Source organism: Hypanus sabinus, chromosome 14 (genome assembly GCF_030144855.1).
Source record: "Hypanus sabinus isolate sHypSab1 chromosome 14, sHypSab1.hap1, whole genome shotgun sequence".
NCBI classification, from domain to species: domain Eukaryota; kingdom Metazoa; phylum Chordata; class Chondrichthyes; order Myliobatiformes; family Dasyatidae; genus Hypanus; species Hypanus sabinus.
The window spans coordinates 47,871,973-47,887,371 of record NC_082719.1 but is presented as its reverse complement, the minus strand read 5'-3'; the positions used below and the strand labels follow the sequence as shown (position 1 = coordinate 47,887,371).

Below are 15,399 nucleotides of genomic sequence, written 5' to 3'. Positions count from 1 at the left end.
AAAAGGTTCCAATTATCCAGAAACCTGAAACACTGCCCCTCTGCACTGGCTCCTCAGCCACTCATACGTCTGTACTATCATTGCAATCCTGCCCTGACTAGCATGTAGCTCTGGGAGTAATCTGGAGATTACCACATTGAAGGTCCTCTTCTTCAGTCTCTTTTCTATCTCCCTCATCTCACTGTGCAGGACCCCTTCCTCTGTTTTACCTAAGCATTTGGCACCAATGTGTACCACAACTTCTTGCTGTTCACCCTCCCTCTTCAGAATATTCTGCTGTTGTTCTGTGGAATCCTTGACCCTAGCATCTGGGAGGCAACACACCATGACAGCGTCTCTTTTGCAGCTACATAACCCCCTGTCCATCTCCCTAACTATTGAGTCTCCTATCACTGTCACTCTACCTGACTTTACTGTTCCCTGCTGAGGCTCGGAGCTGGTAACTGTGTCACTGGCCTGGCTGCTGTCCCTGTGCCCTGATGCATCACCTTCCCCAGCAGTAACCAAAGGGGGATACTTGTTGCTGAGGGAATGGCCACTAACAGCTGACTTCCCTTGCTTCTCCTGGTGCTTACCCATCTGGTATATGCAGCTTGCACTCTGGATGTGACCACATCATAAAAGGCTCATCTTATTTGCAGCTGTGTTAGTATGTTACAACCAATTTCTTACAAATTAACTAGGATTTATTGGATAATCATTGCTTATATTGTACAGGTCTATCTTCAGAGGAATTTAGAAGGTTTACAGGTGACTTCAATAGTGATTACAAAATAGTAAGGAAAATTGATCAGTTAGATAGTGGAGTACTATTTTCACAGTTTGGAGAGTCTATAACTAGAGGGCTAAAGAAATGTCATATTGGATATTTTTGTTCTTTCAAAGTAAATCCATTTTTTGACCTTGAGACAATTGGTGAAAATTGTTGATACTGTGGATGCTGTTGATTTAAAGTAACAACAGAAAATACAGGGAATGGTTGCTCAGTCAGTCAGCATTTATGGAAACACAAACAGCTCATTCCTCCCCCACCACCCGTCACCTTTCCCCCACCAAAAGCTGCTGTGGCCATGTCAGACCCACTTGAATTGTAAGATAGTTTACACCATCTCCATCCTGGCTATCACAGACTCACAAATGGACCATTGGCAATGACTGCTATTTCCCCCCCTTACCATACCACCTTAACCCCATCTCATCCCAAGAAAAATAGACTATTAAAAGAAACCTAAAGGCAAAAACAATAAGAGAACCAATTATTGTTATCTTGTCCATTCAGTAAAAGTCTCATCCCCTTACCCAATGCCAGTTATCTAGGCAGGTGGTCCGGGTCACCCGAAAAGTTAATTGTTTTCCTCTTCCTACAGACATAAGCTTGCTTTGTTTTTTACCCTTTATTATATTTTGTGACATAAGTGAAATTGAACAAGATAGGCATAATTTTATTCAAGTTCCCCTTGAGCCCTAGACTCCCATATTCTGGGACTCTAGATGTAGGATTATATCTCATCTTAATGGTTTGTCCATTGGAATGGTGACAAGCCTTTGTAGCATGATCTGCTTTAACACCTTTCAGGTACGACATGTAGTGGCCAACCCAGAATACTTATGCTGACTGGTTTATTGGCATAAGGGGAAGTGAAGGGTTAAGTAGATTGTTATTCCTGTAGTTGACCATCCAGTACTTTTAGAGTATAATCTTGCTCCAGTCAAACTCAGTGGGGTCATGCCAATGCAAGCTGACTTCCTAAAAATTAGGAGAATATCCAAAACAGTAACAAGTTTTAGTAACAAAAAGTTCTGCAGAGGCTGGAAATCCAAAGCAACACACACACACACACACAGTGCTGGAGGAACTCAGCAGGTCAGGTAGTAGCCATGTAAATGAACAACATTTCGGGCCGAGACCCTTCTTCAGGACGGGAAAGGAAGGGGGAAGATGCCAGAATAAAATGGTGGGGGGAGGGGAAGAAGGAAAGCTAGAAAGCGATATGTGAAGCCAGGAATTTGGGAAAGGTAAAAGACTGGAGATGAAGGTATCTGATAAGTGAGGAGAATGAACCATGGACCAAAGGAAAGAATGAGGGGCATGGTGGGGGGGCATGATAGGAAGGTGAGGAGAAGAGGTAAGAGGCCAGAGTGGGAAATAGAAGAAGGGAGAAGGGGAGGTAAAAATTGCCAGAAGAAGAAATCGATGTTCACGCCATCAGGTTGGAGGTACCTAGACAGAGTAAGAAGTATTGCCCTTCCACCCTGAGAGTGGCTTCAATGTGGCACAAGAGGAGGCCATAGACCGACATGTCAGAATGGAGTGGGAATTGGAATTAAAATGTCGGGTCACCAGGAAGTTCCGGTTTTGGCGGATGGAGCAGAGGTGCTCCATGAAGCGGTCTCCCAATTTACGGCGGATTTCATCAACATAGAGGAGGCTGCATTGGAAGCACTGGATACAATAGATGACCACAGCAGATTCACAGGTGAAGTGTTGCCTCACTCGGAAGGACTGTTTGGGGCCCTGAATACAGGTGAGGGAGGAGGTGAATGGGCACTTTCAGAGGTAAGAGCCAGAAGGGAGATCAATGGGGAGGAATGAATTGACAAGGAAATCATGGGGGGAGCAACCTCTGTGGAAAACAGAGAGGGAGGAGTAAGGTAAAGATGTGTTTGGTGTTAGCATCTTATTAACTGTTCCCATCTCCATTACCATGAATGCTGCATCTGCCAAAAATTCTATATTTTACTTCATCTGGAGATCTTGCGGTTGATTCTTGAATTTGCCATGCAAGATTAATTATATTATTGTTTTGTAGCATTTTTCCAGGATGTCTGCTTTTGATCAATTGAATCCAGAGTTTTATCAATCAAATTATGATATTAATGGCCAAGAAAACACATCTAATGACTATGGAGGCAGCAATAGTCAAGCAATAAGGGGGTAAGCCATTTTATACAGACTACCATACATTAATGATGTTTGACGCTTGATGTTAATGCATTTACCACACAAGTGTAAGTGAAAATAAAATGGTAACAATTTGTCTTTGTTTGCAAGACTGAGCATCAAGCCCAGCTGCCAGCTCCTGACATTCAGTGGCATTACCATCGCTGAATTTTGCACTATCAATATCCTGGGGCCTACCATTAACCAGAAACTGGAGTAGTCACATACTCAATAACAAGTCAGGAGTATGATAGAAAACTCTCACCTGCCTGGATGAGTGCAGCTTCAACAAAACTCAAGAACCTCAACATTTTACAGCAGCCTACTTGATAAGCATCCCAACCACAATCATTCACTCACTCCACCATCGATGTACTATACCGTCACAGCCGTTAGCAGCATCGACCGGAAGCACTGCTACAATTCACCAAGACTCCTTGTACAGTATCTTCCAAATCCATGACCTCTACCAGTCAGAAGTTCAAGGGGCAACATAAATATAAAAACACCACTGCATGGAGGTTACCCAAGTCACAGACCATCCTGATCTGGAAATAGATTGTTGTTCCTTCACTGTTGTTGGATCAAAGTCTTGGAATCTTCTCCCTAACAACGTTGTGGGTAAAACCACACCTCAATTACTGCAGCAGTTAAGAAGGCTGTTCATTACCACCTTCTCAAGGACATCTTGGGAACGGGCACTTAAATGCTGGCTCAGCCCACAGTGCGCTCATCCCAAAAGTGATGGTGTGTGAAGTTAATGAATTAAACTTTAGTGTAGGTTTTGACGCAGGTACATCACTATATCATGTGTCTAGCAAATGCATTTAACACCTTTCCATGTTTTGCAGATCAGTTCTGTTAAAACCTTAAGGGAATTTTTATAATGTTTCCAAAAGAACCTCTATCAGATCACCTTCAGGGTTCTATTTTCTACTCCCCCACGAAGACTGTAATCATTTTAAGCACCCCATATGGCATAACACAAGTTATACAAAAGCTTAAGATAAGTTCACCATTTTAAGTTTAATCCCTGCAGTGGCTTGATTGCTTTTATGGCCCAGTGAACTTTGCTCACCTTGATTAGAAAGCTGCAATGCAGCAGAAAATTGCCATCCTGGTCTCCAATGTTATTTCAGTGATGGGTGCCAAATATGCTTCAGAGATACTGTCGACACAACAAATGTGTGACACAACAAATGAATACACTGCTGATTCTGTGCAAACACCTAATATGTTCTTTGATATTAAGCAATAAAATTTGTGTCAATGTCTGCTTTGAAACATGTAAAAATCAATCTTTGAATAATTCACTATCAATAAATTCTAAGCTGAGTTTTCAGTTTGATTTGCCCATGGATATTAAATCCTGTTTATTTGTTTTTTTTTAAACAGTCACATCATCACAGAGGAATTCTTTTTTCTCCCACAGATCTGTTAACTTTATTAATACCTTGCAATGCTATTATGATTTTGCTTTAACCTACACAGTAAAGGAAAAATGTAGCATTTGAATAGACAGAAAGATAATGTTCACACTATGATTCTGCATAGGTTAGGCAAAGTGGATGCTTACTTCATGGGTTTAGTTGGCAATTAGGCTGAACAAGTAGGACTGAGCAATAGGTTAAGAAGTGGCAGAAAGGAATGCATTAATATGGTGCAATACCATCTAATTTAAAAATGGCAGTAATTATAGTTGGAATTCAATTAGGATCTGTGTTGATGTAGAGCACCAAAATAAAACAGGAAGAAAGCAGATGAACAATGGCAGACACCAGAAGTAGTGGTAGAATTAAATCCAAGGATATATATATATATATATCTATTGGCTAGAAAATCAACAAACATGAGAAGATTTTATGATTCCAAAGGAGGACAAATGAATTAATATAAGAGGGGAAATAGAATATGAGAGTAAGCTTGCAGGGAACATAAAAACTGACTGATAAATTTTCTATACATAAATGAAGAGAACAATAATAGATAAAGATCAAAGTAGGCCCCAAGAGTTAAAAAGAGAGGAATTCATAATGGATAATAAAGAAACAGCAAATAGAAGAAATACTTTGTTCCTACCTTCACAACAGAGGACACAAGTAAACTTCCTGAGTTTGCATCCTGAAGTATTAAAGGAAATGGCTCCAAAAATAGTACATGCATTGGTGGTCAATTTCGAACATTCTACAGACCCTGGATAACTTTCACTGGATTGGACTGTAGCTAATGTAACAGCAGGATTTTTTTTTCTGTAGAAATAAGAGGGAAAAAGAAAAAAGATATTATTATTGGGGAAAATGTTAGAATTCATAATTAGAGATATAATATGGAAAACAGTGACAAGATCAAAGTAAATATGGATTTATATAAAGGAAATCCTGCTTGACAAATTTTCAGGAATTTTCTAGGAAGGATATAATTAGGTAGGTTGTTAGAGAAGAAAAAACATTAGGTGTGGTGTATTTAGATTTTTAGGAAGCCTTTGATGAGATCTCATATTAGACCTTAGACTGGTGACAATTTAGTGACATGGATATCAAATTGATTTTAGACAGGAAGTGATCAGTATGAATAAAGGGGAACTTTTCCAAGTAGAGGGCAGAGATTAGTGGGGTACAACAGAGTGCTTGAACTACAGACCACAGGTATCAAAGTCAAGCTTATTATCTTGCAGAAGTAAATGAATGTGCAAGTATTATGTAAACCTACTTGTGGCAATACTACAGGCACATAACATCAGATATGCAACATTCACAAGAAAATCATAAATTAGACATGAATTAGACCTTAAGACCATAAGACATAGGAACAAAATTAGGCCATCTGGCCCATCGAGTCTGCTCCGCTGTTCAATCAAGGCTGATCCTTTTTTTCTCTCCTCCTCAACCCCAGTTTCCAGTCTTCTCCCCGAAACTTTTGTTGCCATGTCCAGTTAAGAACCGATCAATCTCTGCCTTAAGTACACCCAAGGATCTGGCCTCCACAATTGCATGTGGCAAAAAAATTCCACAAATTCACCACTCTTTGGCTAAAGAAATTTCTCCGCATCTCTGGTTTGAAAAGGTGTCCCTCCATCCTGAGGCTGTGCCCTCTGGTCCTAGACCCTCCCACCATGAATAACATTCTTTCCACATCTACTCAGTCTAGGCCTTTCAACATTCGAAAGGTTTCAATGAGATCTCCTCCTCATCCTTCTGAATTCCATCGAGTACAGACCTAGAGCCATCAAATGTTCCTCATATGATAATCCTTTCATTCCTGGAATCATCCTTGTGAACCTCTTCTGTACCCACTCCAATGCCAGCACATCTTTTCAAATATGAGCGGCCCAAAACTGTTCACAGTACTCAAAGTGAGGCCTCACCAGTGCCTTAGAAAGTCTCAGCATCTCTTCCTTGCTCTTGTATTCTAGACCTCTTGAAATGAATGCTAACATGGCATTTACCTTCCTCACCACCGACTCTACCTGCAAGTTAACCTTCAGGATGTTCTGCACAAGGACTCCCAAGTCCCTCTGCATCTCAGATTCCTGGATTTCCTCCCCGTTTAGAAAACTGTCTGCACATTTATATCTACTACCAAAGTGCATGACCATGCATTTTCCAACATTGTATTTCATTTGCCACTTTCTTGCTCATTCTTCTAATCTGTCAAAGTCCTTCTGCATCCTACCTGTTTCCTCAAAACTACCTGCCCCTCCACCAATGTTCACATCATCTGCAAACTTGGCAACAAAGCCGTCTATTCCACCATCTATATTATTTATATACAGCATAAAAGGAAGTGGTCCCAACGCCGATCCCTGTGGAACACCACTAGTCTCTGACAGCCAACCAGAAAAGGAACCTTTTATTCCCACTCACTGCCTCCTACCAATCAGCTAATGTTCTAACCATGTTAGTAACTTTCCTGTAATACCATGGGCTCTTAACTTGGTAAGCAGCCTCATGTGTGGCACCTTGTCAAAGGCCTTCTGAAAGTCCAAATATACAACATCCACTACACCCCCTTTATCTATCCTACTTGTAATCTGCTCAAAGAATTCCAACAGTTTCTTCAGGCAGGATTTTCCCCGAAGGAAACCATGCTGACTTTGTACTATCTTGTCTTGTATCACCAAGTACTCCATCACCTCATCCTTAACAATTGACTTTAACATCTTCCCAACCACTGAGGTCAGACTAACTGGTCTATAATTTCCTTTCTGCAGTCTTCTTCCTTTCTTAAAGAGTGGAGTGACAATTGCAATTTTCCAGTCCTCTGGTACATGCCAGAGTCCAATGATTTGTGAAAGATCATTGCTAATGACACTACAATCTCTAACACTACCTCTTTCAGAATCCTAGGGTGCAGCTAATTTGGTCTGGGTGACTTATATGCCTTTAGATCTTTCAGCTTCTTGAGCACCTTCTCTCTTGTAATAGTAACTGCACCCACTTCTCTTCCTTCACACACTACAACATCAGGCACACTGCTAGTGTCTTCCACGGTGAAGACTGAAGCAAAATACTCAATTTATTTCACCAGCTATCTCCTTGAAGCCTGTTATTATTTCTCCTGCCTCATTTTCTCGTGGTCCACTGTTGGGAGGCCTGTATATTCACCCAGCACAATTCTTACAATACGTGCATTTAGATACAACACCTTGAGTACTATATTTGCTATCCTTTCTGATTCTGTATTCCTAATGATTTGATACTCAGCCTGTTGGCTGCAACTAAATCCCATCACCTGCCGGCCCTTCCTGACAGTCTGACTGCACGCTATTTTTACTTTTTTACCATCCGTCCTATCCTGAATCCCTTCACTCCGATTCCCATCCACCCCCCCACCAAATTAGTTTGAACTCTCCCCAACAGTTCTAGCAAACCTGTCTGCGAGAATATTGGTCCTTCTTGGGTTCAGGTGCAACCCATCACTTTTGAACAGGTCATACCTCCCCTAGAAGAGATCCCAATGATCAAGAACATGAAGCTCTGCCCCCTGCACCAGCTTCTCACTCACGCACTTAACTGCCAAATCATCCTGTTTCTACCCTCACTGGCACGTGGCACAGGCAGCAATCCAGATATTACTACCCTGGAAGTCCTGCTTTTTACCTAGCTCTGTAAATTCTCTTTTCAGGACCTCATCGCTTTTCCTTCCTATGTCATTGTTACCAATATGTACCGAGACATCTGGCTGCTCCCCCTCCCTCTCCAAAATGCTGTGGACACAATCTGAAACGTCCCTGATCCTGGCACCTGGGAGGCAATATACCTTCTGGGTGTTCCATTCTTGTCCGCAGAATCTCCTGTCTGTTCCCCTCACTATCGAGTTCCCTACCCCTACTGCTCCCTTCTTCTCTCTCTTTCCCTTCTGCAACACCGATCCATGCTCAGTGCCTTTAGCCTGGTCACATTTGCATTCTCCCGGGATATCATCTCCCACAAAAGTATCTTAAACGGTATACTTGTTTCTGAGGAGAATGGCCACAGGTGCTCTGCTCTAACTGCCTATTTCCATTTCTCCTGACCATCACCCAGCTACTTGGCTCTGCAGCTTTGGGGTGACTACTTCCCTGTAACTTCGATCAATCATCTCCTCAGTCTCCTGTACAAACCAAAGGTCATCCAGTTGCTGCTCCAGATCCCTAACACAATCTTCAAGGAACTGCATCTGGATACACTTCACGCAGATGTACTTCCCCGGGAGACTCTGGGTCTCCCAGTTTTCCAAAATTCAGCATGAAGAGCACACCACAGTCATTTAAGAGGTACAGTAAGAGAGGGAAAAAAACAAAAAAAAGGAAACCTTAACAGACGCTTTACACATAGCCAACATCTCTTCTGGGCCGAAGCCTCCTTTGAGCCAAAGCCTGTCTCTTCTACTCTCACCACTGGCCTATTCCCAACAATGGCCACTCTGCTTATCCCTTCTGTACTTTTATTTAGTTTGTAGAGCTCTGTTGACGCCACAGATAGGCCCCATACAAAGGACAAATGCTTGTGAAGCACTCTTTTTAGATAAATGCCACTGACCTGTGAGAAGAACTTCTTCATAGAGCTCTGTTGATAGGCCCCATACAATGGGCCAATGCTCATGAAGCACTTGTTTTAAATAATGGCCGCCAACCTGTGAGAAATACCTCTTCAAAGAGCTCTGTATTATACACAATTATTACAAGAGAAAACACAAGTAAGACAAAAGAAAATCAAAAACAAGAGAATCTGCAGGTGCTGGAAATCAAAGTAATACACGCAAAGTGCTGGAGGAACTCAGCAGGTCAGGCAGCATCTACAGAAAAGAGTAAACAGTTGATGATTCAGGCCAGGACTGGAGAAAATAAATTAGATCAGAGTAAGAAAGTCGGGGGGAGGGGGGCGTTACAAGGTACAAGGTAATAGGTTATAGGTGAAACCATGAGGGGGAAGGGGTGAAGTAAGGAGTTGGGAAGTTGATTGGTGAAAGGAAGTGGGAATCTGATAGGAAATGACAGAAGGCCTTGGGTGAAAGGGAAGAAAGAGGTAGTGGACAGGCAAGGAGAAAAGGAGAAGGAGAATGGGGAGGGGGCAATTATCATAAGTTCAAGGAATCAATGTTCACACCATCAGCTTGGAGGCTACCCAGATGGAATATAAGGTGTTGCTCCTTCAACCTGAGTGTGGCCTCATCACGGCAGTAGAGGAGGCCATGGACAGACATGTCAAAGTCAGGGTACATTGTAGTGCAAAGTAATCAAATTGTCATGGGGTGGCTATACTGAGGTACTGATTGGTGCTATGCAGGTTGGTTCAAAATCCAATTAGTTAAGGATCATAAGACCATAGAACATAGGAGCAAAGTTAGACCATTCAGCCCATCAAGTCTGCTCTGCCATTACATCATGACTGTCAAACCCATTTTCCTGCCTTTTTCCCTAACCTTTCATGCCTTTAATAATCAAGAACTTATCAACTCTACTTTAAATATCCCCAATGACTTAGCCTCCATAGCCATCAATGGTAATGAATTTCATTGATTCACCATCCTCTGGTGAAAGTAATTCCAGTTTTAAAGTGATATTATTCTGTTCTGAGGCTGTGCTCTTTGGCCCTATGCTCTCTCACTATCAGAGTGATTAATTCCATGCCAGGTGCAGAACAATGCCGAGAAATGTGTGGTCACTGACTTTGGTGGCAAAAGCAGGACGGCAGGTCATTATCTAAATGGCAATTGATCAGGAAGGGGGTGGTGCAATGAGATTTGGAAGGGTTGGTATACCACTCAATAAAGTTAATCATGCAGCTGCAACAGGCGAGTGGTATTTTGACCTTCATATGGAAATGAATTGAGTACAGGGGATAGTGAGAGCACACCTTCAGCATTGCGTGCAGTGTTAGTCTCCTTATCTTTTTGTTTTGGAGGACGTGTAGCAAAGAATCATTGGACTGGTTTATGAAGAGAGAATGGAGCAAATGGACTGGTAACCAGCGGGGTTTAGGAGAATAGGAGGGGACCTCACTGTGTTTATAAAAACAAGATGGGACAGAACAGACATTACAGGAAGGATTATTTCAGTGATGGGGTAAAATGGGGTCACAGACAAAGATTACACCTGAGATTAGAAGAAATGTCTTTACTCAAAAAGTTTGAAGCTCTGGAGTACTTTACTACAAAAGCAGTTGAGGCCAAATCATTGAAATTTATTCACAAAAGAGTTAGATATTCTTCCAAATACTAAAGAAATCATCAGAGATTCGGAGAAAGCATGAATTGGGTACTAACTAGGATGATCAATAGGATTGTACTGAATGATGGAGTAGGACAAAGGGCTGAATAGATTATTCTTGCTCCTGTTTTCTATGTTTCAATGTTTCTAACAATATTTGTCATCACCAGAAAGTTCACTAGCTACCTTTTAAAAACTAGACAGTGCAGTGTGACTTAAGGGTCGTATTTTAACAGCTGTTCAGCTGTTTTCCTCCCTTTTAAACATGTGAAGTCTGCAAATGCTTCCAGCATTTCTGGTTTTATTTTGGATTTTACTTAACAGGTTAAGGAGATGTTTACTAACCATCTATCCATTCTAGTGTTTTAGATTACATCAAAACATTTCTCTAAAAACTTATTTTCTCATAAAGGAGTCTTACATTTTCTGTCCAATTTTCTAATGTATTGTCCTTAAGTTATATTTCATCAATAAACCAAATTTATTTTGGTATATCCTTTTAAAGCTATTTACTTTATGAATAAATTATTAAAGGTGTTTGAAATTTCATCCTAATATGAAATGCTTATCCCTTATTTTATCTTGCAGTGAATTTGGGGATGGTCATGCACAGCCCAAAATATTTATTCCTTCAGCAACGTCAAAGACTTCACAACTGTACGCAGGACAGATCTTCCAGCCATCTGAAACCTACAGTCAATTTGGCCAATCTTCTGCAATATTTGGAGGCACTGATGATGAGCCACCACTTTTAGAGGGTAATTTTTTGAAAATGTGTCATTTGGAATTGGATCATGGCATCTGTACAAGTGATGAAGGGTTCCTAGTGTATTTCCCCGGGCACGGTCACTGATTTCACACTTGGCATTGTCTCCATCTCAACCACTATCTGAAGGATGATCGTCTGATAAAGGTTACCATAGGTAACCTTTAATTAGTAGTTGTTTGTGCAATCAGAATTGTTGATGTGGCGAACTCCTGATATTGTTTCCTTTAAAGAATTTCGCAAGTTTGATGTCTGGGCTTCTTCATTGACCTAAACCCAGCTAAACTGCCCATTGATGGGGATATTAAAACTATTTTTCATGGGGTAAATCACATAGGATGTTGGTCAAACATTCAAAGTCTAAATATTTTATACCTACAGGAGCTTGAACTGGAATCAGGCTATGAAGGAGTAGACAAAAAAAAAAAATCTGGTTTCCACCATTACCTATATAAGTGTACCTAATCCTTCATCAGATTAATTTCCAATGGATGGCACAAGCAAATTACTTTACAAGGCCCACATACATAATTTATATTCATGCAGTTGCAGATATAATTTTTGCCTTTATATGTCCAGATTCTGTCATTTATTAATATAAATCATATTCATGATATATCTTCCAATTTAGTGCTATAGGGAAGGGCATTATAGCTCAAACCACTTTTCATGAATAGTATATTTGGTCTAAACAACTTTTCGTGAATGATCTCTTTATCCTGCAAGAAGCATTCACATATATTTAAAATCAAATCATGGATCTGGCAGCTCTGTCATTGCTATGTTCCTTATATTACAACCCTGATATCCAGTAAGAGCACAAGGAAAGGAATTGTGTTATAAATTTAAACTCGGGGTTCCAATAAAGCATTTATTTGGGTGGTAGCTCCATTATGATTTACTTTATTAAACTCTGACAGAGGGTGCACTGTGCTCTGAATATATATTTGAAAACTTTGACATTGAGAGCCTTGTAGTTTCACTTACCACTGTAACATGCATGGAAACAAACAGAAGAATCTAGGCTGTCAGCTCTATTTTAATTCAGAATAAAATTAAAATGTGAAGGCAAAAATTATTCACTGAAAGTTTTCCTCAAAGGGTCTGAAGCCCTGTACACAGTTATGTTCAGACCAGTATATGGAGTTTCAGACAACACTTGACTTGAGTGGTTTGAAAATATCTTTTCTAAGTTTTTCGTGAATATCGGAGAAGTAAAACTCAGAAGCAATTAGACCATGAAGCATAAAAGCAGACTTAGTACATTCAGGCTGAATTTGGGTGATTTGAAGAAGAAGAAGAAGAAGAAGAAGAAGAAAGCCTTTAACTCCGAGTGGAGTCATTGGGATGCCGTCATGATTACATTTTTTTAGCAGGCTTTCTTGTTTTTACAAGGCTGAGTTGCTAGCTCGACGGTCAACCCAGCATGGATGGAAAGCGTGCAAGGGAGAGCCGGCTGGATTCGAACTCAGGAGCCTTCACTCTGAAGTCTGGCACCGATGCCATTATGCCACCAGCCAGCCCTGATCTCGCTGATTTACTTTGATTTTATTTTGCTTTGATTACGGTTGATTTATTTTCCCTCTCAACCGCATTCTCTCGCCTTCTGCCTTCTGTCTGGAACCTTTGACACCCTTACTATTCAAGTTCAAATTTATTGTCACCTGACTGTATGTTTATACAGCCAAATTAAACAGCATTCCTCTGGGGAACGCTGCACTCAAATACATATGTCACACACAACACATAAAACAAAATACGACCTCAATTAAATTAATAAAATATGATTCAAAATACATGTGGAGTGCACAGCAGAACTAAACAGTAAACAGCTCACTGTCCTAGTGAGAAGATGTCGGTGGTATTCATTAGTATCACAGCCTGGGGTTAGAAGTTGTTACCCAGTTTGACAGTCCAAGCTCTAGTACTTCTTTCCTGATGGGACAAAGACATTGTGGGATTGCTGGTAGGGATTCTCAACAATACTTTTGATGCACCATCAATAACTCACTCTGAGACGTAAGGCGAGATATCGGCTTTTATTGACTGGAAGAAGGAACCAGGAGTGAGTGTCCATCATACTATGTCCTGGAGACTGAGGCCGAGCGTCAGGCCTCAGATCGCCTTTATACAGGGGCCTGTGGGAGGAGCCACAGGAGCAGTCAGCAGGGGGCGTGTCCAGACAGGCACATAGTTTACCACATTCACCCCCCCTTTGTTTGAAAGAGTCCCCATGAGGCGAAGTTTCTTACAAGTCAAGTCTATCAGGTGGTCGAATCTGTCGCTGCGATCTACGTAGCACCGGCTGAGATCGCATGGATGCCGGCAACATTGGTGATTGCACAGGGGACGGAGGTTGCGCTTGTTCCTGCCCACTAGGCGCCGGTGATCCCTCACGCATGTGCGAGGTGCCTGGTATAAATGCGTACGAAACGCCCGGTATACAAGTGTCGTGAGGAGTCTGTGTAGGGCCTGGTGGGCACGGTGTCACCTCTGGTGCAGGGTTCATAGTTACCGGAGAGCCTTCAGGGTAGTGGTCTGCTGCACCTGCGGGTGCCAGGTCGCGGATGGAGACCGTGTCCTCCCGCCCATCAGGTAAGACCACGTAAGCATACTGGGGGTTCGCATGTAGAAGGTGAACCCTCTCTACCAGCGGGGAGTATTTATTGCTCCTCACATGTTTCCGGAGCAGCACTGGCCCCGGGGACGTCAGCCAAACTGGTAGGGTGGTCCCAGTGACAGACTTCCTGGGAAAAGAGAATAGGCGTTCGTGAGGAGTGGCATTGGTGGATGTACATAACAGAGAGCGGATAGAGTGCAGTGCCTCAGGGAGGACCTCCTGCCATCGAGAGACCGGCAACCCTTTTGACTTGAGGGCTAAAAGTGTGGTCTTCCACACTGTGGCATTCTCCCGCTCCACCTGGCCATTACCACGGGGATTATAACTCGTGGTCTAACTGGTAGCAATGCCCCTAGCTAGCAAGTACTGGCGCAGCTCCTCATTCATAAAGGAGGACCCTCCATCGCTGTGGATATAGCAGGGATACCCGAACAGAATGAAAAGCTGGCGCAGGGCTTTTATGACGGACGTGGCAGTGGTGTCGGGGCAGGGGATGGCAAAGGGGAACCGTGAGTACTCGTCGATAACACTGAGAAAATAGACATTGCGGTCAGTGGAGGGAAGGGGGCCCTTAAAGTCAACACTCAGTCGTTCAAAAGGGCAGGCGGCCTTGACAAGTTGTGCCGTGTCAGGACGGTAGAAGTGCGGTTTGCACTCAGCGCAAATTTGGCAGTCCCTGGTCATCGTCCTGATGTCCTCCAGAGAGTATGGCAGGTTCTGAGCTTTCACAAAATGGTAAAATCGGGTGACCCCCGGATGGCAAAGTTGTGCATGAAGGGTGTACAGCTGGTCGAGCTGTGTGCTAGCACATGTTCCCCGGGATAGGGCATCAGGGGGCTCATTGAGTCTGCCAGGCCGGTACAGGATATCGTAGGTGTAGGTGGAGAGTTCTATTCTCCACCGCAAAATCTTATCATTTTTGATTTTGCCCCGCTGTTGGTTGCTGAACAGGAACGCAACCGAGAGCTGGTCGGTCAGCAAGGTGAACCTTTTGCCAGCAAGATAGTGCCTCCAGTGCCTAACAGCCTCCACTATGGCCTGGGCTTCTTTCTCCACCGCGGAGTGCCGAATTTCGGAGCCTTGGAGGGTGCGAGAAAAGAATGCTACTGGTCTGCCTTTCTGATTGAGGGTAGCAGCCAGAGCGAAATCGGAGGCATCACATTCCACTTGGAAGGGAGCGGTCTCGTCCACCGCATGCATCGTAGCTTTGGCAATGTCCTCTTTAATGCAGCTGAAGGCCGCACGGGCCTCAGCAGAGAGGGGAAACGAGGTAGACTTGACCAGGGGGCGTGCCTTGTCTGCGTAATGGGGGACCCATTGGGCGTAATAGGAAAAAAAACCCAGGCACCGTCTGAGGGCCTTGAGAGTGGTGGGAAGAGGGA

At 42.7% G+C, this 15,399-nt stretch overlaps 1 protein-coding gene across 1 annotated transcript in view; it reads left to right on the top strand.

Annotated features, from left to right (window-relative positions):
* The first annotated feature begins 2,822 nt into the window (after positions 1–2,822).
* LOC132404403 (protein YIPF5-like) overlaps positions 2,823–15,399 on the top strand; it is a 28,711-nt gene continuing 16,134 nt past the window's right edge. The window contains exons 1-2 of the mRNA XM_059988536.1: positions 2,823–2,935; positions 11,220–11,389. Of these exons, the coding sequence (XP_059844519.1) occupies positions 2,823–2,935; positions 11,220–11,389 (283 nt within the window). The remainder of the gene's footprint in view (positions 2,936–11,219; positions 11,390–15,399) is intronic.